Source organism: Desmodus rotundus, chromosome 3 (genome assembly GCF_022682495.2).
Source record: "Desmodus rotundus isolate HL8 chromosome 3, HLdesRot8A.1, whole genome shotgun sequence".
In the NCBI taxonomy this organism is placed as follows: Eukaryota; Metazoa; Chordata; class Mammalia; order Chiroptera; family Phyllostomidae; genus Desmodus; species Desmodus rotundus.
Genome location: NC_071389.1, coordinates 118025045 through 118048501, shown reverse-complemented (window position 1 = coordinate 118048501; position 23457 = coordinate 118025045). Strand labels below are relative to the sequence as shown.

At 35.5% G+C, this 23457-nt stretch overlaps 1 protein-coding gene across 4 annotated transcripts in view; it reads left to right on the top strand.

Moving 5' to 3' along the window:
- EEA1 (early endosome antigen 1) overlaps nucleotides 1-23457 on the top strand; it is a 133972-nt gene that overhangs the window by 67590 nt on the left and 42925 nt on the right. For all 4 annotated transcript variants that reach the window (XM_024570767.3, XM_053920957.1, XM_024570706.3 and 1 more), the window contains 5 exons: nucleotides 2442-2558; nucleotides 10156-10494; nucleotides 15970-16119; nucleotides 16584-16703; nucleotides 22867-23070. In XM_024570767.3, coding sequence (XP_024426535.2) covers nucleotides 2442-2558; nucleotides 10156-10494; nucleotides 15970-16119; nucleotides 16584-16703; nucleotides 22867-23070 — 930 coding nt within the window. The remainder of the gene's footprint in view (nucleotides 1-2441; nucleotides 2559-10155; nucleotides 10495-15969; nucleotides 16120-16583; nucleotides 16704-22866; nucleotides 23071-23457) is intronic.

The following is a 23457-nucleotide window of genomic DNA, read 5'->3' as shown; positions in this document are numbered from 1 at the left end:
AGAAAAATAAAGCAGGACATGCAGTAGTGGAGCTGACAGTAACATGGGACAATTTTAGATAAATTGATCAGGGAAAGTCTCCTCAAGGAACACCTGTGTGAGGAGAATGAGTAAGAAGGAATCAGGCGAAGAATTGGGAGCAAAAGAGGCAGTGCAGGGGCTAAAGCCCCCCGGGCACAGGTGAGCTTGACCTGTTAAGTAAGGAGTGAAGGTAGTGTGGCTAAAGCAGAGGACCTCCTTTGTTTGAATTTCACCATGGTGATATCTGAATAGGGAATGTATTTATTTATTTGGAAATTTTGTCTTCCTTTAATTTTTTCCCCAAATATAAACATAATACTTGATCATTATAAAAGATCTATAATGTGCGATAAAGTGAAGGTTCCTGTGGTTCACGGCCCTCCCTCCCCTTCCCCATAATTAAAGTGTATCTTCTGTTGTATACTCTCTCCACATCTTTATTCTTACCCCTTGCTTAAATTTAAAAATGTAAACGCTTGTTTTTATATTTTAAAGCATTCTAGTTTTAAAAAAGGTACACACTTAGTGTACAAAGGATAACTGATACACCTGATATTCAGATCTTTAGATGTTAACATTACAAAATCATTTGTAAGAACATGTCTAAAACTATAAAATAAAACATATTTGGATATATTTTCTTTATATTTTGGATTTATTTTCTTTTGTGATTAGTTGCCATTTGTGCTGTATGATTAAGACAGTAATTTAAAGGAGTAAATTGTTCTAATATTTCTATTAACATCTAAAATATTACTAACAGAAAATGATTCTGAGATTCCAAGTTGCTAGAAATAACAATTAGAAATAAACTCGCAAAACCTATGTCCATGTCAAGGCTACGTGATCAGTTTAAGACGGAAGGTACTAGGATATATATGCCTTTAATTTGAACACAGTTACAGATGCATGGATGGTTAAACATTTCCTTCTTTGAAATTATTTATATATATGTGAATATATAACTAGTTGTTATATATTATATTGAAATACCCTGTATAAGGTGTAACTATAAGTACTGTACTTGAAGAACAATAAAAAACAAAAAGAAAAAAAAGTAATGTGACAAATGGCCTTTGAGTGAATCAGAATTGGTTTATTTACATGAATGTTTTCCTTAAAAGGTCAGTGCATAAACATCTCAGACATGCTGCCATTTCTAAAAAGCATTTCTGAAACCTCTTTGAATTGATTTTTAAACCAGTTTGGAAAACACTCAGAAAACTAGTTTCATTAATTTATGGTTATTAAAATAAAAAGCCTGTCTTTGATCATTCAGTTCAATCACTTAACTTGTTTACTTGGTGGTTTCCAAAACTTACAACTAAAGCCACTATACATGGATGAAGATACACCACTAATGAGAATGCTTTAAAACGAAAAGGTGCCACACATTCTGGAAGGGTGTCCAAAAGAGGAGTAGCAAAAGATCTGTTGGCATTTTTGTCAATATAAATTAGTAACCTTTAGGGGGCGAGTGGGGTGAGGGGACTAAATGGTAATGGGAAAAAATACAATAAAAATATGAATTAAAACATTGTAGCTTTTCTTCTTTGAAGATGAAAGTACTTATTTATAATATATGATGTAGGTAACTTCTGATGGTGTTTTTTAAGAAAAAATTTTGAAGTTTGTCTTATAAAGTTTATATACAAATTAAGACTGTAGAGAGTGCAAATAATTGTAACTTTAGGAATGTAAAAAATGAAATGTAAATTCAATAAGCAATATTAGAAACAGTAAGTTCTTTTGTTAATGTCACTTACAGGAAATGCAGTTCTTAGTCTTTCTCTCTAGTGTGTAAGCTTTCATGTATAGGAAGTTTGTATTTCCAAGATCTGCTTATCTTTCTCTTATATTATTTTTAAATAATCAAACCATTGTGTTCAAAATAGAAATTAACTTTCACTATAAATGTTAAGATGTATTTCTATAACTTCTATGGACAGTTTCCATTACAGACAAAAAGATGATTCATGTGATGCTGTGTTATATGGTTGCATTTAACATGCTTTTAAAATAAAAATAAAAGGCTATGTTAATAGAAATTGGGAAAAAATATAGGTGTAATTTTCATATTCTTTTTAAATTAAGGAGGATTAAAGTACAGAGTTTCAGAGTCAGTAAATTCAAGTTTGCAGTTTGATGCTTCCTTCAGATGCATAAAGTAGGATGTCAACATTTCATTTTATGTATTATTAAATAAATGAAATTACACATTTTGGATAAATTTTGAAAACTATTTTTAGGCAAAAGCAATGTGGGATTACAGTAGGGTGATAGGATAAAGAACCAAGTTGTAACTTCTAAGATTATTTCAATTTAAAAACAACAACACAAATCTATGTAATCTTAAAAGCTTTGGATGCTTCCATTTCCTTTTTTATTTTAGTTTGCTCTGTTTTTTTTTTTTTTTTTAGGCCACAATAAGCCAGCTAAGGTGTGAACTTGCCAAAGGTCCCCAAGAAGTTGCTGTGTATGTGCAAGAACTACAAAAACTTAAAAGTTCTGTTAATGAATTAACACAAAAAAATCAGGTGAGAATTTAAACACTACATATTGTGGTGAATTGATTTTATATATCTTAAATTTTAATCCTGTGTATGTTATTTAGATATAAGCACAGTGCAATGTGATATATTCTGTATTTTTTTTAGTGATATGTACATTCATTATTATATACCCAATCTCCAGAACTCTTACCATCTTGCAAAGCTGAAACTATACTAATTAAATAACTCCTCATTCACTGATACTCCCCATATCACCATTCTTTCTATATGTGTGAATTTACTATTTTAAGTAACTTATAAGTGTAATCATACAGTATCTGTCCTTTTGTGCCTGGCTTATTTCACTCAGCATAATGTCCTCAAGGTTCGGCTATGTTGTAACGTGTCAGAATTTTCCTTCCTTTTCAAAAGGCTGAATAATATTCTATTATATTTATATATCATATTATCTCTTCATCTGTTGATGGATACTTGGATTGCTACAATCTTTTGATATTGTGAATAGTACTGCTATGAACATGGGTATACACATATCTCTTTAAGACCCTGCTTTCAGTTCTTTTGGGTATATAAACAGAAGCAGAATTGCTGGATCATCTGGTAATTCATCTTCCCATGTGCTTTTTGGCTATATAATGTTAATTGGGTTGTTTTTTTGTTGTTGAGTTGTGGGAGTTCTATATATGTTCTGAATATTTCTCTCTTTTTTGAGGTTGCCTTTTCACTCTGTTGTTCCATTTTGTTAAAGAAAAACACTCCTCCTCCTGTATGTCTCCTCTACTCTTAATAAATACTCTGATAGCAGATGTGTGGGTGCTCCGCACATCAGCAGTTCTGCAGCACAAGCTGGGGGTCCTACAGTTCCCCTCACTTCTGACACTACTCATGTGTAGACAGCATCACACATTAAGGGTTCCCGCACATCAAGGGTTCAAGTCCCACAGGACTGACACCGCCCTTCAGACATCAATTGGATAGCTTGTTATCTATAATTCCGACCCACTGGCTATAAATGGGGTGTTCCCACATGCCTCTCCTGGCATTCAACTAATTTGCTAGGAGGACTAACAGAAGTCAGGAAAACATTTAACTTACTAGATTTCTGGTTTGTTACAAAGGATTATAACTCAAGAATAGCCAGATGGAAGAGATGCTCGGGCAAGATATGTGGGAAAGGGCACGGAGCTTTCATGGTCTCTCTGTGTTCTCTCCACGTGTTCACCAACCCAGAATCTCTCCAATCCCTGTCCTTCTGAGCTTCGTTACATAGGCATATTGATTAATTCAGCGTCCAGCCCCTCTCCCCAGCCTGGATTTGGGAGAGTAGGGCTGAAAGTTGTTTTAACACTTGATTTATGATTAGTTCTCCTGGCAACTAGTTTACCCCTCCCCCCAATCCTTAAGGGCTTTCTAAACAAATCACCTCATTAACATAAACTCAGAGGTGGTTGAAAGGGGCTTGTAAAGAATAACAAAAGACATCTTTATTGTTCTTATCACATAAAAGATTCCAAGGGTTTTAGTAGTCTGTTCCAGAAATGGGGATGAAACCCAAATATATATTTCTTATTATAAATCACAGTATCACACCTTTGATACACAGAAGCTTCTCATTTGATGTAACGTATCTATTTTTACTTTTGTTGCCTGTACTTTTGGTTTTATATCTAAGAAATCCTTTCCAAATCCAATATTATCAAGCGTTGTTGTGACTACTGCAGCTTTTAATAAGTTTTGAAATAAGGAAGTATGAGACCTTCATCTTTGTTCCTTATTTTGTATTTTGTAATGTTAATATTTTCTGCCTTGTTTCTTTATAGATGAACAACAGATGACATTTAGTTTGGGGGCAGGCAGGTAATAATAGCATTAGTACTTTTTCCCTATAATTTTACTTTTTTGGTGGTTGGGGAAATAGCAAATTAATAAAACCTTATATTCAAAGGTATGGTGAATTTGTTGGCTTTACTGTTAACTTGGGCCTAATATTTCAGTGAAATGAAACAAGGGGAAAATCGAGAAAGAAAAGAACATAGTAGAAGGGAACAAAGAGGATTGACTCTGTTACAGAAGCCGTACGCTTGAGTCTACAGGACCCCAGCAAGGCTGTTGAGGACAGGACACTGTGAACACCGGTCATTTGTAGGGTCTCAGGGGAAGGAACTGACTCAGTTGAACATAACACACATAACTGGCTGTAAATGTTAAGTCTTTGGCCACTTGAGCTAGCCAGGTGAGCTAGCTAGGAAGAGGATCCTCCAACTCATGTCAGATCTTTAGAGACTGCAGCTCTGGCTCACAGTTTGGTACAATCTCACGAGAGACCCTAAAGTGGAACCACCCAGCTAAGCTGCTTCTGGATTCCTGACTCCCAGAAGCTGTGTGAAATAATAGATATAATTTTACATTGCTAAGTTTTGGGTTAATGTGTTCCTAGTGCCTTGGCCAACAGTTCTCAAACTTCTTGATCTCCGGAGTGCTTTACATTCTCAAAGTTGTTATGAACCTGAAAGAGCTTTTGTTTTTCTGCTATATCTGTGGATACTTATCATATTAGAAATTAAAACATTAAATTTAAGATATTTATTATTTTAGTTTTTAAAGATTTTTAAATTTACTTTTAGAGAGAGGGGAAGAGAAGGAGAGAAACATCAATGTGTAGTTGCCTCTCACATGCCTCCTACTGGAGACTTGGCCTGCCCCCCAGGCCTGTGCCCTGACACGGAACCGAACCTGTGGCCCTTTGGTTTGCAGCCTGCGCTCAATCTGCTGAGCTACACCAGCGAGGGCTATTAATTTATTTTAAAACAGCAGTTAAATATTAACATAAATACTACTTCTTATGAAAAATAACTGTATTTTCCAAAGGAAAGAATAATGGTAGTGGTTTGCAGTTTTGCAAATCTCTTAAATATTTAGCTTACTGCAGGACAGGTGGATTCTCAATCAGCTTTTACATTTAATCTGTTATGATATGGTTGAAATATGTGAAGAAAATAAGTCTCACACAGATGTGTAATTGGGAAAGGTAGGGATGTCTTAATAGACTTTGTAGATAATTGTACCTATTTTAATTTGATACTATACTGAAACTAGATAAGGTATAGTTTCTCAAAAGTTATAGTGTAGAATCTGAAACCATGTCAGTGGAGTTTTTGTACTTTGTAACATTAAAATTCATTCCTCTATCTTGCATTTTGAGTCTATCTTTACTATGCATGACTTTGTAACACTGAGTATTAGTCATGTAGAAAATATGGTTCACTGACTTAATGCAAACCCCCCAAATATTGACACATTCCATTGTACGCTATAAAAACAATAACACTTGTCAGTATCACCATCTGTGGTGTCAGACGAGGCTTTAAGTATGAGGAAGTAGCAAGCTCATGGTGGTGGATAGACGTTTTCCAAAATTCTAAGCTTCATTTGAAAACTTTAATTTTATCATTGGCAGCAAATACTATCAGTTCTGTTCTTTGAAGTGACAGGTTCTCTTCCTCTGCAAATCTGAATAATCATAGTTTGTCTTATTATTTCCAGTAAAGATGGTGTTTCGTGAAAAAACCATCTAACTCAGTTTATAACTTATAAAACACATACAAAAAAAAGGTTTTCTATGTGAAAATTATATTATTCTTTGGAATGCAGCAGAAATAATCCATATTTATTTCCTATTTTTTGTCTTTTTTTGCTGCTATTACAAATATTGCAACTATGAATATTCACATGTAATTCTCATGCATTTGTTCAAGAAATTTTCTGTTCTATATTCCCAAGTGAACTTTTTATAGACTACATACATGATAAATATACTAGGTGACCCCAAACTATTTTCCAAAGTAATTATATCAGTTCACCAGGGTTGATTGTTTGCCTCTTACAAACTGACCAGCATGTGTACATGCAGTGGAAGTTTATGCTCAGTGTAATTTACTGTATTTTTTTGAAATATTATACTGTTAATAAAGGACATGGTTTGACATTGATAGCCTGAGATGTATGGTCAAATAATGAAGCACAGATTGTATGTGTATATATTCACACACATACATATACACATTGTTAAAGGAGGTAGTATGGCTATTTTATGAATAATACATGGAATGGAGATGGTTTGGTTTAGTGAAATTAGAATATTTTTGATTAGAGACTATAATCTTCTACTAATCTTAAGAATCTTTGTGTAAGTCTTCACAATTTTTTTCCAAGTATTTTCCTATTTAGAATTTGCTCACCAGTAAGAGCAAGTGCTGAGGTGCATTTACCTTTTATTTTTTTTAATCCTCACCTGAGGATATATTTATTACTGATTTGAGAGACAGAGGGAGACAGAGAGACAGATACAGAGAGAGACAGACAGATAGACAGACAGACAGACAGACATTGACATTGATTGCTTGCCTCTCATATGTGCCCAGACCAGGGATCTAACCTGCAACCTAGTTGTGTGCCCTGACCAGTGACCGACCTTGCAAACTTTCGGTGCACGGGGCAATGCTCCAAGCAACTGAACCACCTGGCCAAGGCTGCGTTTACCTTTTCTTATGATCCTTGCTATTTTCCTCCCCCATTCCTCCTTACTCCATGTCCTTGGCAAACCATAATTGTTGACAGTAGTGATATCCAAGTGTTTTGAATTTGGAAATTTCTGTATATGGTCTCTTGAAAGCTATTGCATAAAATGCCTTGGGCAGCTTTTGTGGATCACAGGCAGCATCAAAGTGAATAGGTAACATTATGATATATAATAAATGGAAAAATAATTGCTTTTGTGCCAATGTCAGGTTTTTAGCATTAAACCAATGTTTTGTAACTACTGGCTTTGAAAACTTAAAAACAATAGGGGGATATTGAAGAAACTACTTTTTTAGTTTTTAATAAAAATGATATTCTGACATTTAACAGAATTCTGCAGCTTGATTTTAGTTAACTATTTCCATGTAAATTTTCAGCAAAATCATATGCTTAAAGCTACCATTATAATATTGGTTATCCTAAGAGACTCAGTTATTTTTGAGTCTCACCTCTCATCCCTTTTCCATCCTTCTTTGCTCTTCTCTTTCCAGCAGTCCCAGTACTAAGGTGCTCATCTCCCAAAGCAGGTGCCAGATGTGGCAAGAAGTTACATTGCTTTGTATTACCACTGTACTGCAAAGTGGTGTATTGATGTGGACAGTAGAGTACAGTGGTCAAAGGCATGTTTAAATCTCAGCTTTGCCACTGACTGGCTGTGACACTCAACCTCTAACAGTCTTTCCTCTTCTGCTATGAAGCACTATTATACCCATCTGCCTCTTAGAGTTGATATGAGTATTAAAAACATTAATAGTGACTAGACCTGTTTCTGGTGTTTAGTAAGCGCCTCAGTGAATGTTTGTTTTTGCTTTTATTTGGTAAGTGTTGTGATGCAAGGTTGGGTCAGGACCAAGGTGGAAGTCTTCCTAACTTACTGCGTACTACCTCAGGAAAAGCTTTTGTAAAGGCATAACTTTTTGTATCAGTCTGTAAGGATTCTAAGGGTCATTTTACATGGCAGAGGGGTAAACAACATTTTACTTTGAGAGCTAGATACACAGGAGGCATGGGCATGTGTAAGAGCACAAAGTACGAGATGTACGGGAAGTCTTTTGAAGAAAATTTCATTTTCTCCCACCTATAAATTTTCTCCTACCTGCAATAAAAGAGGTAGATTTTGAATAATTTTTTAGGACAAGTGAATTTTAAACAGTCAGTGGTTGTTACGTATGTTTGCTTCTTAAAGAGTGAAGCTGTCTGAGGGGTCATTAATTTATAGTCCTGGTGGGATTGCTTGGTACACCTGTGGAAGACTAGCTTACTACTAGCCTTAATTTTTGTAGCATGTTTTAAAATTGTATCTCACCCAAGTTCTCGGTGTTTGTGACCATGAGTGCATTCATGACATTCAATAACTTAGGATTTTCTTTCACAAAGATCTTATACTTTTATAGATCAATGAATAAACTTAATTTAGCCTACAAATTCCAAAATAAATGTTATTGTCTTAAAAGAAAAAATGTAAAGTTATGTCAAGAAAGATTACTAGTTACTAACTAGTAACACAGAGAAATGTTTATAAAAAGAGAACTTTCCTAACATGTAGTTTGACTTAAAAGCTTTTTCTCTTGAATTGTGGCTCTTCTACCTCTTATTTCTACGTGTGCCGTTGCTCAGGGCGCACATCTCGGCGCTGATTTGGCTGTGAACTTCTGGTTGCTCCTCTGAACTTTAGGTTTCCTCCCGTCTTGTCTCTCTCGCATGTGCTTCTGTCAGCTTTCTGGGCACTCCTTTTTCCTGCAGTGCGCTACTACTTGATAATTTACATGAAGGTACTTTCTCTCAGAGAAGTTCCCGCTGCCTTTCTCTCTGTGGTGCCTAGATTTACTACTCCCCTTGAGGGGACAGTGTTTGCTCTTTCCCCACATGCAACTTATTTGTCTGTGCCTCTCTCTCTTTTTATATGTTTGTGTCTCTTCGTGTAGAGCAGATGGCATGAGTCATGTATACCTATTACTTAACTCCTCTCACCACTTTCCAAATCTCAAACTTTATTTTTAGGTGATCTGACTTACTAGTTAGCTCCACCTGACTTTGCTCATTTTCCTTCTTTAAAAATTTTGCACTTAAGAAATTTGACATAGGTTTTGAATTAATCTATTTTTGCTTGTGCATTATGTTTTAACTTTCTTAGAAGAGGCTTTTTTTTTTTTAGTGTGTGTGTTTTGTTTAGATTATAGGCTGTATAAAGGCCACAGGCTTTGACTCTCCTCTACCATTTCTTTCCTTCTAGGGCACTACATATAAAAACTAAGTAAAATAAATGTCCATGGATAGATTCTCCGGGTGCTTATAGTGCCTACTTATTCTGGCTTACACAATTAAGTCAAAATTCTGATTTCTGTTTCGTGTGTAAATGTGTTGACTTAAAATGTTCAATATTAATTATAACAACTCCGCTGAGACTGGACTTTGACATTCGCCTAGTCTTGTTGATTCAGATCTTTGGTGGTATCATTTTTACCTTTTGTATTGACAGAATTAAGTGAAGTAATAAAATATAAAGCAGGTGAGTGATATTTTTAGATCACTACTTTTTATAGTTGGAAAGAAATTTGAATTAGTCTGAAAACTGTCACTCTTCCAAATGGACTTTATCAAGAACAAAATAAGGAATGAGTAGGACCAGCATGCTAGAGCCCTGTAGGCCGTGCTGCGCGGAAGCGCTGCCAGCTGTGGAGTGGCAAAGCCAGAAATCAGAATCGCAACAGCATAGCTATTCAAAACAACCTTTTGTGCTAGGAGGGTAGAATATAAATATTATTCTAAAGAATCTAGTAGATTTTAGGGTTTTGATCTTATGTCAAAATTTTGTTGGTAATTCTTATACTATATTAAAGAGTTTAGTCAAGTGGACCAATAATAAAGTCATGTAATTATGTAATAACTTAATAATTCTTTACTAGAAGAGTTGTACTGTTTTTGTATTATAATATTAACTAAGCTATTTAGTAGGAGATGGTACTGCAGTGTAAATTATTTGAATAATTAGAATAATTAAAAATATTAGAAAAGGAAATAAATTGTTCAATTGGTATTTCAGAACTTGACTGAAAAGTTGCTGAAGAAAGAACTTGACCATACCCAGCTAGAAGAGAGGTATAGTGATGAATGTGTGAGCAAAAAGAATATACAAGCAAGCCTCCATCAAAAAGACCTAGATTGTCAACAGCTTCAGTCAAGATTATCTGCATCTGAAACCTCACTGCAGAGAGTACAGGCAGAGTTAGGTGAAAAGGGAGAAGCTACTCAAAAGCTCAAAGAAGAATTATCAGAAGTAGAGACCAAGTACCAGCATCTTAAGGCAGAGTTTAAACAGCTACAACAACAGAGAGAAGAAAAGGAACAGCACGGGTTACAACTCCAAAGTGAAATTAATCAGGTAAGAGGTGTTACTTTTATTCATTGTAATTTCTCCTGTGGTCTCTTCTTAGTGTACCTGATAGTTGTTTGATCATAATATAGTCCATTAAAACATTGTCATTTGAAAAATTAACTTTTAATTTTCACAACTGTAGTATTGAGTCAGATCTCATTTCCTTTCATTTCAGTTTTTCTTAAGAGGAGACAAAATGATATTATCTATCATGTAGTAATGTTGTGAAGTGTTTATGAATTCATACATATAATTGCTTAGGATGGTACCTGGCTCATGGTAGGTACTCTGAGTATGTATTAGCTTTTGTAATTAATTCAAATTGTTGACCATTCTTTAATTGAAAAACTTGTTTCTTTTTTTCCTTATTAGATTTTCAAAATATAATTATTTTTAAACCAATAATATAAAAATTAGATATTTTAAAAGAAGAAAATGTATTAGTTCTAACAGCTATTTCTCATAGATGAATAATGCCTCTTAGATGACATTATTGCAAGTTTTATACAGTTTAATGCAAGTTTTGACTTTTCCATTAATTTAATTTTTGAATTATATATTCTAGTTATTTCTTATAGATAACATTAAAAATTGATTGAAAAATGGAAATTTTGGGAAGAACAAAGTTCTCAGCTAGTTTTTTGATAATGTTCGACTGTTTTCACTTAAATGGTATTGATATTTCCTTTTGTGGCATTAATTCTTCTGTCTTCCTATTCCTCTTCTACTTGATAAATAATACTTATTTTACTTGTTACATTTCTAGAAGTCTGTTTTTGAACAGGGCCATTTCTAACCTCCCCCAAAAGATGGCTTAGCATGTACATACCTTGTTTTACTTACCAAAGTGTAGTCATATTACCATACGTCTTTCTTTTCTCAACTCTGAACTCTTTGGGTACAAGACCATGTCTTATTCATTTTTTGTCCTTACTACCTGGCATATTGCTTGTTTATCAGCAGATGTTTTGGTGAGTAAGTGAATAAATAAATGCAGGCATTCATAATGGAAGGCAACAGAGGCTTGGAGATAGCCGTGAGTAACTTAGCTTTTTGACTTGTAGTTCAGATAAGCAAACTAGGCATTTATGGTTTCTAAAATACACCATTCCTTATTAGGAGATACCAAAATAAAAAGGACACAGTACCTACCTTGAATCATTATGTAAATATCATTGAGGATAAGGCAAGTACCATCCTGTACTAAAGAACATGGAATTATAATAAAATGATCCCTAATACTATGAGAATTGGAAGAGTTCTTCTCCTGTTTTTTCCTTGCCCAATTGTACTTCATATTGTGTAATTATTTTGTCCAGTTATGTGATCAGGAAAAGCTTTGTGTAAGAGAGAGGTTGTGCTTGAAATTGTGAATGTGGGATAGGTTTAGGCAAGTAGCAGTTTGAAGGCAGGAGGGGCTTCCAGGCAGAAGGATTAGAGAGAGTGAACTAGTGGCAGGAAAGTATTATAAGAACCAGGAGGGGACACTGATTTGCTCTTAGAATAGGTTATACGTGATAGGAGTGGACTATTGTGGAAGAGCATTTGGGATTTTTATGTGGGGTCTTGAATGACAGGCTGAGGAATTTGGGCTTTATTTTGTCAGTGGATGGAAGGGCATTAGGAGTTTTTGAGAACCTGCTCAAACATATTTTCATATGAAGACTTGAATATGTGACCATTGGATTTAGTCACAGCTCTGCACAAAATAGAGATTATACTAGGGACCTTGAAGTGATACCATTTATCTTCTTTCTTTCAGCATGCTGTCTGGATTCTACCATCAAAGTATGTTTCAAATCTGTCCACTTCTTTTCATCTATACTGTTACCACCCTTAACCCAAGCAAGCATCCATCATTGCTGACCTGGGCTACTGTATTAGCCTTCTTACAAGTTTCCCTTCTTCTAGTAACCTCCTTGATCTATTCCCTATACAGAGGTCAGAGACATCTTTTTAAAACATGAAGGATATCACTTTCTTTCTCTGCTTAACACTGCTTAACACTGCTTAAAGTGGCTTTGCATTGAAACCAAATACCTTAATTTGGTATATAAGCCTCTGTACGTAATAGGGCCCACACTGTGTCTTCAGAATCATCTTCTACCACTGTGAAGCCATGTTCTTCTTCTTTCAGTTCTTCAGACCCACCCACACTTCAAGTGCTTTCCTGCCGTAGGTCCTCTGCCTGTGTTTTCTTCTTACTGTGCCCTTGACTTCAGTTCTTCACAAGGCTGGCTCAAGTGTTATTTTTGCTGTAAAGCCTTCTGGGACCACTCTATTTAAAGAGCTTGTTTTCCATATAGTTTGACCCCTTCTTTATTTCAGCAAGCTTCTTCTTTCTTGTTCTATGTAACACTTTATATTGTATATTAGTTTCTTGTTTACAATTTCCCTTGGACTGTGAGCACCTTAATGTGAGGAATTTGTTTTATTCTATACTCTATCAGCCTCTCTACTTGGGGCTTTCAGTAAATATTTGTTGGAAGAATGGACGTGAACCTCACTTTTAACCTTTTTTCCAATACTCTTAAAGTGTATAGGCATGAACCGTGTGTGTTTTGCTCTCCACCATATCATACTCAGCGTTCATTTCAGTGCTGACAAATGATATAGCTGGCAGCTGTCAACAAAGGACTTAAAGTAAACTGTGTTCTTCATACGCATGTTTATGGGCCTTCTAGAATAGCCACAGATGTGCACGTAATGATTTATCAGTTAAAAGATTAGATGTCATCAATTTTACTTTTAAAAATTATCTAACATACTATCTTGAATAGCATAGCGGTTTATCTGTGGATTTAGGAACCGACTGTTGAGATTTTAGTTCTCTGGCCTACAAACTGACCTTGGGCAAGTTATTTATTTAATTTGTGCCTCAGTTTGCCCATGTATGAAATGAAGATAATAATGGAACTGTCTTTACAGGGTTATTATAAAGATTAAATTAGTTACTACTTGCGAAGCATGTAGAATAGGGCCTGGCACATAGTAAACATTATTGGGAATATAAATAAGGAACTATATATATAAGTTTATAAAACTGAATTTCCTAAAGAATGTATACATATATGTATATATGTGTCAAAATGTGACTTTAAGGGAGGCCATTGTGTTAATAATTTCAATGTATGACTTTACTTTTAATTTTTTTTAATTGAATTTATTGGGGTGACAGTGGTTGATAAACTCACACAGGTTCCAGGTATACAATTCTACAGTACAGCATCTGAGTATTGTATTGTGTGTTTACTGCCCCCACTCAAGTCTTCTTCCATCACCATTTATTCCCCTTTTCCATTCTTCTAACTCCTCCCACCCCCTTCCCTCTGGCAATCACCATACTATTTTATGTGTCCGAGAGTCTTTCTTTTCTTTTTTTGCTTAATCCCTTCACCCTTTGCATCTAGCCCCCAATCTCCTTCCCTCTGGCAGCTGTCAGTGTGTTCTCTTTTTTGCTTTAATTTAACCTCTTTTTCTTTAACATATTTACTCTAAAATGGTATAGCATCATTATGTAAGTGTTTTTGGACTGCTTCCACTCTTGGGTACCTTCAATTTGAGATTCATATCTTTATTCAAGTTCAGGGATTTATCAAGAATCATACAGTAATGGGTGACAAAGTTATAAAAAATACGTATCTTTTTTTTCTCACCATCTTTAGTTACTTAGAGCAATAATTATCTTTAATTCAGTGGTTCTCAATTCTATCTGCACATCAGAATCACTTGGGAAATTTTTTAAAATTACTAATATCAAGGCCTCACACTTGATCCAATTCAATCACTCTCTTTGGCATATGCCTGGGCACTGGCATATTTAATCATTTTCCCTGTGATTGCACTGGGCTGTTGAGATTGAACACTACTGCTTTGAAAAAAATTTTAAGTTGATTTTAGAGAGAGAGGAAGGACAGGGGAGAGAGAGAGAGAGACAGAGGGAAACATTGATGTGTTGTTCCACTTATTTATACATTCATTGGTTGATTCTTACATATGCCCGGATCAGGGATCAAACACACAACCTTGATGTATGGGGACGACACTCTAACCAACTGAACTATGCGGCCAGGGCCAAAAACTACTGCTTTTTAAATTGCGGCTTTTTGGCAAGTGATTTCTGAACTCTCTTGAATCTAAATATAATAAATCTAAACTTCCAGGGAAGAGGTCTGATTATCTGTGTATTAACAATGCTGGCTGGAGATTCTTACTGAGCAAGTTTAGGAACTAGACATGGGTGATGCCTGTTTGTAAGAAATGAGCACTTAACATGCTTGAAATATGAGTGTACTTTGAAGGTCTTCTTTGCTTTCGTATATCAGGATTGAGCCTAGATTTTTAGTGAGAAGATGGTTTGGGTAGTTGTTATAGTACTAACACACTGGATTAAGAAGAAGAATAAATGAGAGGTATTAGGGTGCTGGCTAAGGACAAAGATAAATTCATTCTCTTTAACTGTTATTGATTCCTTTTTTAGTTTGATGGAAGCATGTTTTATTTAGAAATTAACTTTTTTAAAAAATTAAGGATAGGATATATTTTGATAGCCACAGTTTGTTTCATTCAAAAATAGTGTCTAATTTTCTTAAAGAACATTTTTCCTTGCTGTATTTTTAATTTTTTAATTTTTAAACTTTGCTGAGGTGTGTGTATTTATTTTGAGTTTTGAGGCTGGGGGGCCAGAGCATTCTCAGTGCACGCGCCTTGCCAAATGGCCTGCATTCCGATCTCCACGCAACTCTTTTTCTTTGTACACTTCCAGCACTTGGGCTGGCATTCATCTGAAATTAATACAAACTTCTATTTTTTTTAATGGAACGGCCACCACTGCCCTGCTCACATCCCAAGAAAAAGTCACTTATTTCTGGTGGTGTTCGAAAAAATAATGAATTCAAGAAAGTGATGGTTCTTAGCTCCAGGCCAAATTTCTCTTTTAGTTTTCATTGGTTGGCAATTTTAGAGATAGTGAATGATAGTCACCTAATATTTTTTAAAAAATATTCTTTGCTCTATTTTATTTAGAAACTATGTACCAGCTTGGGGACTTTGGAATGCTTTGTGCTCTTTAATTTCCAGTGTAAGAAGTCAATTGGGGTGGTACATAATTATAGAAAAACAACAAGAATCGCTTAATGCTTCAAAAATACTGTGCAATAGGTCTGAGTGTGCCCTGTCTTATTTTTTAACTTTCACTTTATTATTTTTAAGTTCTTCAAGTGATTCCAATGCTTATATCTAAACAAGATCCTCTGGTTCACTGTATTTTTTAAGAGAGCAAGAAAACTAGAAACTGCGATGTTTAATCACAATTCTATGTGATTCATCATATTTATATGATCAATATTCAATTGGATCATGAAAATTACGATATTGTACATATATTGGTGAAAAATAAAACATTGTTTGGAAAGTAGGCGGTGGTAGTGATGGTGGTTCATGTGTTTATACATATGTGTTTACCATTTTTCTCTTTTAAAGTTACATGGCAAACTTCTGGAGACGGAGCGGCAACTAGGCGAAGCTCATGGCAGGCTGAAGGAACAAAGACAGCTTTCTAGTGAAAAGTTGCTGGATAAAGAACAGCAAGTGGCTGATTTACAACTCAAACTTTCTCGTTTAGAAGAGCAGGTGAGTTAGCATTTCAAGTGAGTTTATGTTAGCCAACTTGATAGATTTGAGGCATCTTGAATATTGTTATAATTCATTCTTTTCAATAAGTGATCGTTATGATTCTTATAGAAAAATAAAACAAATACTGATACTGTGGTTTAGATTATTGTTCCAAAAATTTTGTATTCAATTAATTCCTTGATCATATTAGCATATAAGACACAATATAAAGTAAGTGCATCCTGGAGAAAGGATTGTATTTTTCTCAGGATGAGAGTCTATTCCTAGGGAATAGTTTCTTAATCATGATGTCGAGATTCTGTAAGTAATGAGATACTGCGTTTAAGGTTGATTTTATATATTGTCTGAATTTAGTTTTCTCTTCAGACTTCAGAATTATGAGATTTGAAGTAATGCCAGTTTTTTATGAATGATAGCATTATACCTTCACGTTGTTAACTGACAGTCCACATCTTTTTAAGTTGAAGGAAAAAGTAACAAATTCCACAGAACTGCAGCATCAGTTAGAGAAAACAAAGCAACAGCATCAAGAACAACAAGCCCTTCAGCAAAACACTACAGCAAAACTTCGAGAAGCTCAGGTAAGTAAATATTATTTGAATTATTAGCCTTTTAAACAAAATTAGCCAAATCATTCTTTTGTTGTAGTAAAACTAGATGATGCAAAACTTGATTATGAAGGATTTTGATAATTTTCAGTATCTAGATAATCAAAAAATCTTTTTATTTTGATTTCTATGTTGAAAATTTTCTAAATTTATTTATGTTAAAAATAGTCATTAAATTTCTTTATTAACTAAATGTATATTAAATTTAATTAAGTAAAATATAATTTAAATTATTTTTATACATAATATAATATTATTCAGTATGATTTACTGTTATTTATTAATTTATTTTCCAGTTGCTATTGACATATAATATTATATTAGTTTCAGGTATACTTAAATAACTTATTTGAGAAATAAAAATATATGAATAAAATTTTCTGGTATATTTAGTTAGCCCAGGAAAAAAAAGAACATTTTGCATTTCCTACAGTAGAGCATAGTATTTGTGGTCATATCTTTTTCTGCTTCAGAACTATCATAAGAACATTGGCCCTGACTGGTGTGGCTCAGGGGATTGTGCACTGTCCTGCAAACCAAAAGGTCGCCAGTTCAATTTCTGGTCAGGCACATGCCTGGGTTGCAGACCAGGTCCCCAGCTGGGGGTGTGTGAGAGGCAACTGATCTATGTTTCTCTCATTCTCTTTCTTCCTTCTTTCCTCTCTCTCTAACAATAAACTAATAAAATCTTAAAAAAAAAGAACTATCATAAGAATATTGGAGTTGTTGGTATAGAACATATAAGTGATTGGTTAAACTTACACAGATTCTGAAGAATAGCTTAGAAGATTAAAAGAAGTTACATTTTTATTTCGTTATGATAAGGGGAAGAGGGTGCCCAATGTTTGAAATGAATTCAACTTAGACTTTCGCTCACTCAATCTTGTATTCATTCATTGAGTGTTACTGAGCACTGTATGTCAGGCCCTGTGGCACACACTGAAAATAAAGAGAGGAGTAAGACACAGTGCCGCCTTCAGGGAAATGGCAATGTAATGTGCACACAGAACAGTGTTGGAGTTTAAAAGAGGCAGTAATATGCCTGCCTCTATATCCCTTCTAAATTTGGAGAGTGGCTTGGGAGTCACATGGACAGGGATCAAAACACTGTATTAACTTTTTGTTCTTTCATTCACTCAGTCGACAAATATGGGTTAATGCCTGCTCTTAGCCAAGGAAGTGATTTTGTGTATAAGACCATGAAGAAAACATAAACATGTCTTCTCTTATGGAGCTTAGTGAGGGAGAAACTATAGCCAAGGTAAATAGGCAAAATATATAGTGTGCTAAATGGTGATAAATGCTAGAGATGAAAAAAGGGATGGGGAGGAGGAAGTCTCTGGCAAGCTGGAACTCAATGACCGCAGTGTTAGACAGCATTGCCGGGGAAGGCCTCTCTCAGACAATGAAAGTCCTGAAGGAGAGGGGGGTGTGAGCCACCTGGGTGTCAGAGAGAAGGGCATCAGTGTATTAAAAAGCCCTAAGCCAGGAGCATGTAAAAGGGCATCAGGAAGTCAGTGGTTGGAGTGGTGTGAACGATGAGATGTATTAAAAGGGGACACAGTCAGAGAAATCATAGAGGGTCAGAACATGTTGAGCCCCTTAGGTAATTTTAAGGATTTTACTCTGATTTGAGAAATCATTGGAGGGTTCAGAGCAAAGAAGTAACATGATCTGACTTGTGATTTCACAGGATTACTCTGGCTGCTGCGTTGAGAGTAGACAGTGGGGGCACATGAGTAGAAGCAAAAAAAAAAAAAAAGTAGGCTGAGAGACTACTAGAATAATCCACATAAGAAATGCTGTATAATTTTATTAACCAATGTCATCCCAATAAATTCAATTCAAAAAAATAATGACATAGGTTGGAAAAAGTACAGGTAGTAAGAAGTGGTCAGATTCTAGATCTATTTCAGAGGTAAAGCTGACAGACTTACTGATAGGTTGATGTGGGGCATTGAGAAAGAAGTCAAGGATAATTCTGAGGATTTTGGTCTGGATGGTCGGAAGGATGGAGGTCAAGGAAGATGAAGACTGAGAATCCTAGTGGACCTGGCAACATGGAGGTCATTGATGATATTGATAAGAGCAAGTTGGATAGAGAAGGAGGGCTGAAAGCCAGATGGAGGCAGTTCAAGGGAAGATGGGAAGAGAGAAGTTTGGTCAAATGAATGTGGATGACTGTGGGAGTTTTACTGTAAAGAGGAAAGAAGTAGGGTGGTAAAGCTGAGAGAGAATTTTGCACAGGCTGCAGCAAGTGGGCATTCGTATACTGTACCCCACAATTAAATTTATTCATCCAGTCACAGGCACAGCTGGAAATGAAAGCCTTTCACCTTCTTAGAGACAGATTGTCTCTTACACTGAGGGGAAGCAAGGGGCCGAGTTTAATGTGTTTGGTCTTTTATCCAAACTTTCTAATTAGTCAAATTCTCATTCCCCAGGAAGGAATAAGAAAAGAATGGCAAAGAGGCCATGCAAAGTCTCTCATTATGGAAACATGAAAAGTCCTAAAAACCAATTAAAGAAATGTAATGAGTTTAATTCTAGGTGTATATATGTATATAAAATTGTTACGGTAGCATGGAAGACAGATCTACCTTGGAGAGAGTCTGGAAGGAGTAGTCATTAAGAAGCTCTTAGAAGCGGCAGTCTGAGTTGCGAAGGTGATGACAGTGAGGGGTATACTGCAAGGAGGACTTACAAGCACGAGGATACTGAAGCTGGTGTGAGCTAAACTATTAGGTTTTGCTGGAGATTTGAATGTAATTGAGAGATTAGTTAGAGAAGAGGCCGGAACATTAGACACCTGTAAGTTTATGAAAGGCCTTGTATGACATTTATTCTTGCATACAGAAAGGGGTTGAAGTCTTTAGAAGTGCCATAGTCAGATTCAATTTTTAAATAGGTTATTCTTGTGGTTGTGTGAAAGATGGATTTTGGAGAGAATAATCTGAAACAAGAAATCAATTAAAAGATCATTAAATACAGTATTTTAGATGAGAAATAATCTTAGTTCATGCAACTGTTTACGAATATCATAGGGACAAATGTAAGTAATACTTTGGGGGTAAAGTAAATAGGACTCGTTGACTTAGTAGTTGGAGGGAATGAGAGAGAAGGGGAATGGTTTCCTTACTGAAAACATTGAGGGCATGGCACATGGAGGTGTCATCAGCTGTGTTAGTAAACATGAGACAAATAGCCACCACGTTTTATAAGGGAATGTGATGAGCGCAAGTTTGGACATGTTTTGGAGCACCTATGGGATATATTAATTTAAAGCTTATATATATTAACTGCGACAGACATCAGTGTGTATGGGGCAAATGGAATTATTAGACTAGATGTGGTCAGCCAGGGGAAAGAGTATAATGAGAAAAATAGATAACTAGTAACAGGAGACACCGGGAAACACCAGTGCTTAAAGGATGGATGAGTAGAGGAAGAACAGCCCAAAGAGAGAATAATCAGAGTGTTTAGGAGAATCTACAGAGTGGAAGCTGAAGGACTGCAAAGGAGGCTGTATGGTGAGGGTGCCCAGTGTGATGAATGAAAAATGTCCATTAGATTGAGCAATTAAGAAGTAAATCTGTGACCTTGTCCAACATAATTCAAATAAAGTGATGTAGCTGGAACTCTGATTTTTGATTGATGAGTAAATGAGAGATGAGGGAGTTAGGAAAGTAAATATGTATTACTTTTGAAATTTAAACGTAGATTATATAAAGATTGGGCAGAAACTGGAGTGGGGCTTGGTTCAGGAAGGTTTGGGAGAATAGGAGATGTCTGACAATGTTTGTGGTCCAGCACAAAGGGGCTGATGGAAAGGGAGTAATTGAGGGTGTTAGATGAGAGATGACTATAGGAATAAGGTATTGAGAAAAAGCTACGATGTCATTGATACAGTGGGTGGTGGTAAATTTGAATTTATCCTCGGTAGAATATCCTTTGAAACTTGAAAAAAAGAGGTAAGTAGGATGTATATAATTTTATGGGTAAGGAGATGGAAAATCGAGGTAGATATTCTTGAAGATCTACCCCTCACTTCTCTTGGATAAAGTTGGTGATAATAGCTGAATGTCAAGCAGGCAGAGACTAAGAATTTGAGAGAATATTGAAGCTTTTACGTAGATATTGAGGGACATGTTTGAGGATGAGAACTTCACTAACTGAAAGGATTGACAAGATGATTCTGCATATGTGATGGAGATTAGAGTCTAGAGATTTGTAGAGGCCCATGTGGAATTTTGTGATTTTTGCTGTAATGGTGCTTAGAAAGTTAGGGGTGAAGGAAGCAGGTTGCAATATTGACCTAAATTTGGGCTTTGTGAGGGGAGGGTCACTGTATTAGAAATTTGGGGGCAAAAGGAAATGGAGAATGTACTTGCAAGGAGAGTTAAAGTTAGTTCATATCCATATATGAGGTTCAGGAAGAAAAGCTAGGCTTATGCTAAATAAGCTAGAAGAAAATTCAGGTAAATGTCTCTTTACCTTGAAGAGCATAAATGAGGTCATGCAATTGGAAGACAGTCAGGAAGTTGTGGTCACAGAGTAGGATAAATGGAATTTTTCTTCTGGAACAATTTCAGGTGATTTACAGGATTCCACATGTGAGTGATTGAATAGAATGAATAAGGTATAGTAATTAAGGTGATATGAATATTGAGGCTGTGCTTTTAATTCTCTATGTATTTTGTATTTCCCAGGAAATTGAAAGAAATTGGGATTGAGAGAAAGACTAAATCAGGTCTCAAGCTTCTGTGAATGAGGTAGGGATTTATAGATGATAGTAACACAGAATAGAGGGCAGAATAAATGAACTACGTACTCTCCAAAGCATCATGAAACTTTTGCAAAAGGGAGAGAGTAGTGGTGGTGAAAAACCAGGAAAGGGTCAATCTCCCCTGCTTTCCCAGAGGAAGAAGCCTTAGAGGTATCAGACAGGGGTGAGGGGAAATCAGAATTTGTAAAGGGAGAACCACATGTCAATTATGCCTTGGAAATAGAGTGACTGGAAAAAAACTTAGGCCTGTGGTTCTAGAAGATTAGTGGAATGTGGAGAAGAGGGGTCATTAGTGGCAGGAAAGAGGATGAGAGCAGAGAGGTTAGGTTTCTTTCATCATTTAGTGATTGAAGCTTAGAGGGATGAGAAGCACATTTAAAGGTGACTGACCTGAAAAATTTAATACTGGCACAAATTGTTGAGTATACAAGGTGGTTGCTGGTTCTGTCTCACAAAGTGGTGTGAACTGTGATAAGATTTGCAGAGGGACTTGCTAGGGCCTTGTTCTGTGTAGAGGCTCTGGCTTTTAAAACGATTGAGGCAGAGGCTGTGGGTAAGACAACTTGAAAACGTTAGTGGGCATTGTTCTGGATGTGGGCTGTTGCACTGTGCTCTGTGTAACGTTACTTTGGTAAAGTGGAAGAGGGATCCATCGATATGTTCATATATCGAAGAGTCCTTTTATGGTATTGAAGTAAGTGAGTCTTCTAGGGTGTCTATGTGTTACAATGCAGTCACTTATTTTTCTGTTCATTCAACAAATAGAGCATAGGTGTCTTAGATATATCGGTGAATAAAACAGACAAAAATCCCCCTCTTTGTGGAGCATAGATAAGTGCTATGAAAAGAAAAAAATACTCAGGAGAGGGGCTATTGGGAAAGGCTGCAATTTTAAGTGTATTGGGTAGGGTAGGCCTGATTGAGAAGGTGACATTTGAACGAACATTAGAAGGAGAGGGAATCAGCCAGGACTGTGAGGGAAATGTTCCAAGCAGAAGAAACAGTAGTGAGAAGGCTCTGAGGTGGGGGTGTGCCTGGTGTGAATAAGGAATAATGAGGAGTCCCATGGTGTCTCAAATGGATTGAACAATAGGAGTAGTGGGTGGTGAAGTCAGTGTTACACTGAGAATGTGGTCAATTGAAGGGTTTTTTCGTTGTTGTTAAATTCTACTTTATTATTAATAATATAGATTTATATTAAATATATAATACTAATTATTTAAATTCATCATGTTAAAGTGTAATGATTAGTAAAAAAAGTTTGGATTATAAAATGTATCAGTTATTTCATGTTTAAGAAGTAACTTTTTAAGTTTTCTATCCTTAAGGTTAGTTTCCAATTCTTTACAGAATGATTTGGAACAAGTACTACGCCAAATTGGCGATAAGGACCAGAAGATCCAGAACCTTGAAGCCTTATTACAGAAGAGTAAAGAAAATATTTCCTTACTAGAAAAGGAAAGAGAAGACCTTTATGCAAAAATTCAGGCTGGTGAAGGGGAGACTGCTGTTCTTAACCAGTTACAAGAAAAAAACCATATATTACAGGAACAAGTAAGCTTGTCAAATCTATTTCTAAAGTTTACTGTTATCTCTCTAAATCTTAAGTGCTTTATTTAAATGATTCTTCATTATGGTTAGTTTTAATAGTTTTTAATATTCTATATTTTTGACAAATACCATCTCATTCATGTTAAAGGTGGTTTGCTCTTGTAGTGAAAATAAGTTAACATGATTTGAGAAAGGAAACCTCAGTTCACGTCCCAGGGATGTAATTTATTACCTAATGTGACTGCGAGAAAACCATTTCATCTTATTAATTTATTTAAAAAGTAGAGATGTTATTGATAATTATATTTGCCTTGTGGTATTTTGTTATATTTTGAAAAAAGAATGAAAAACAAAATATATTCATAAACTCTAAGTACTAATCAAGTGTTA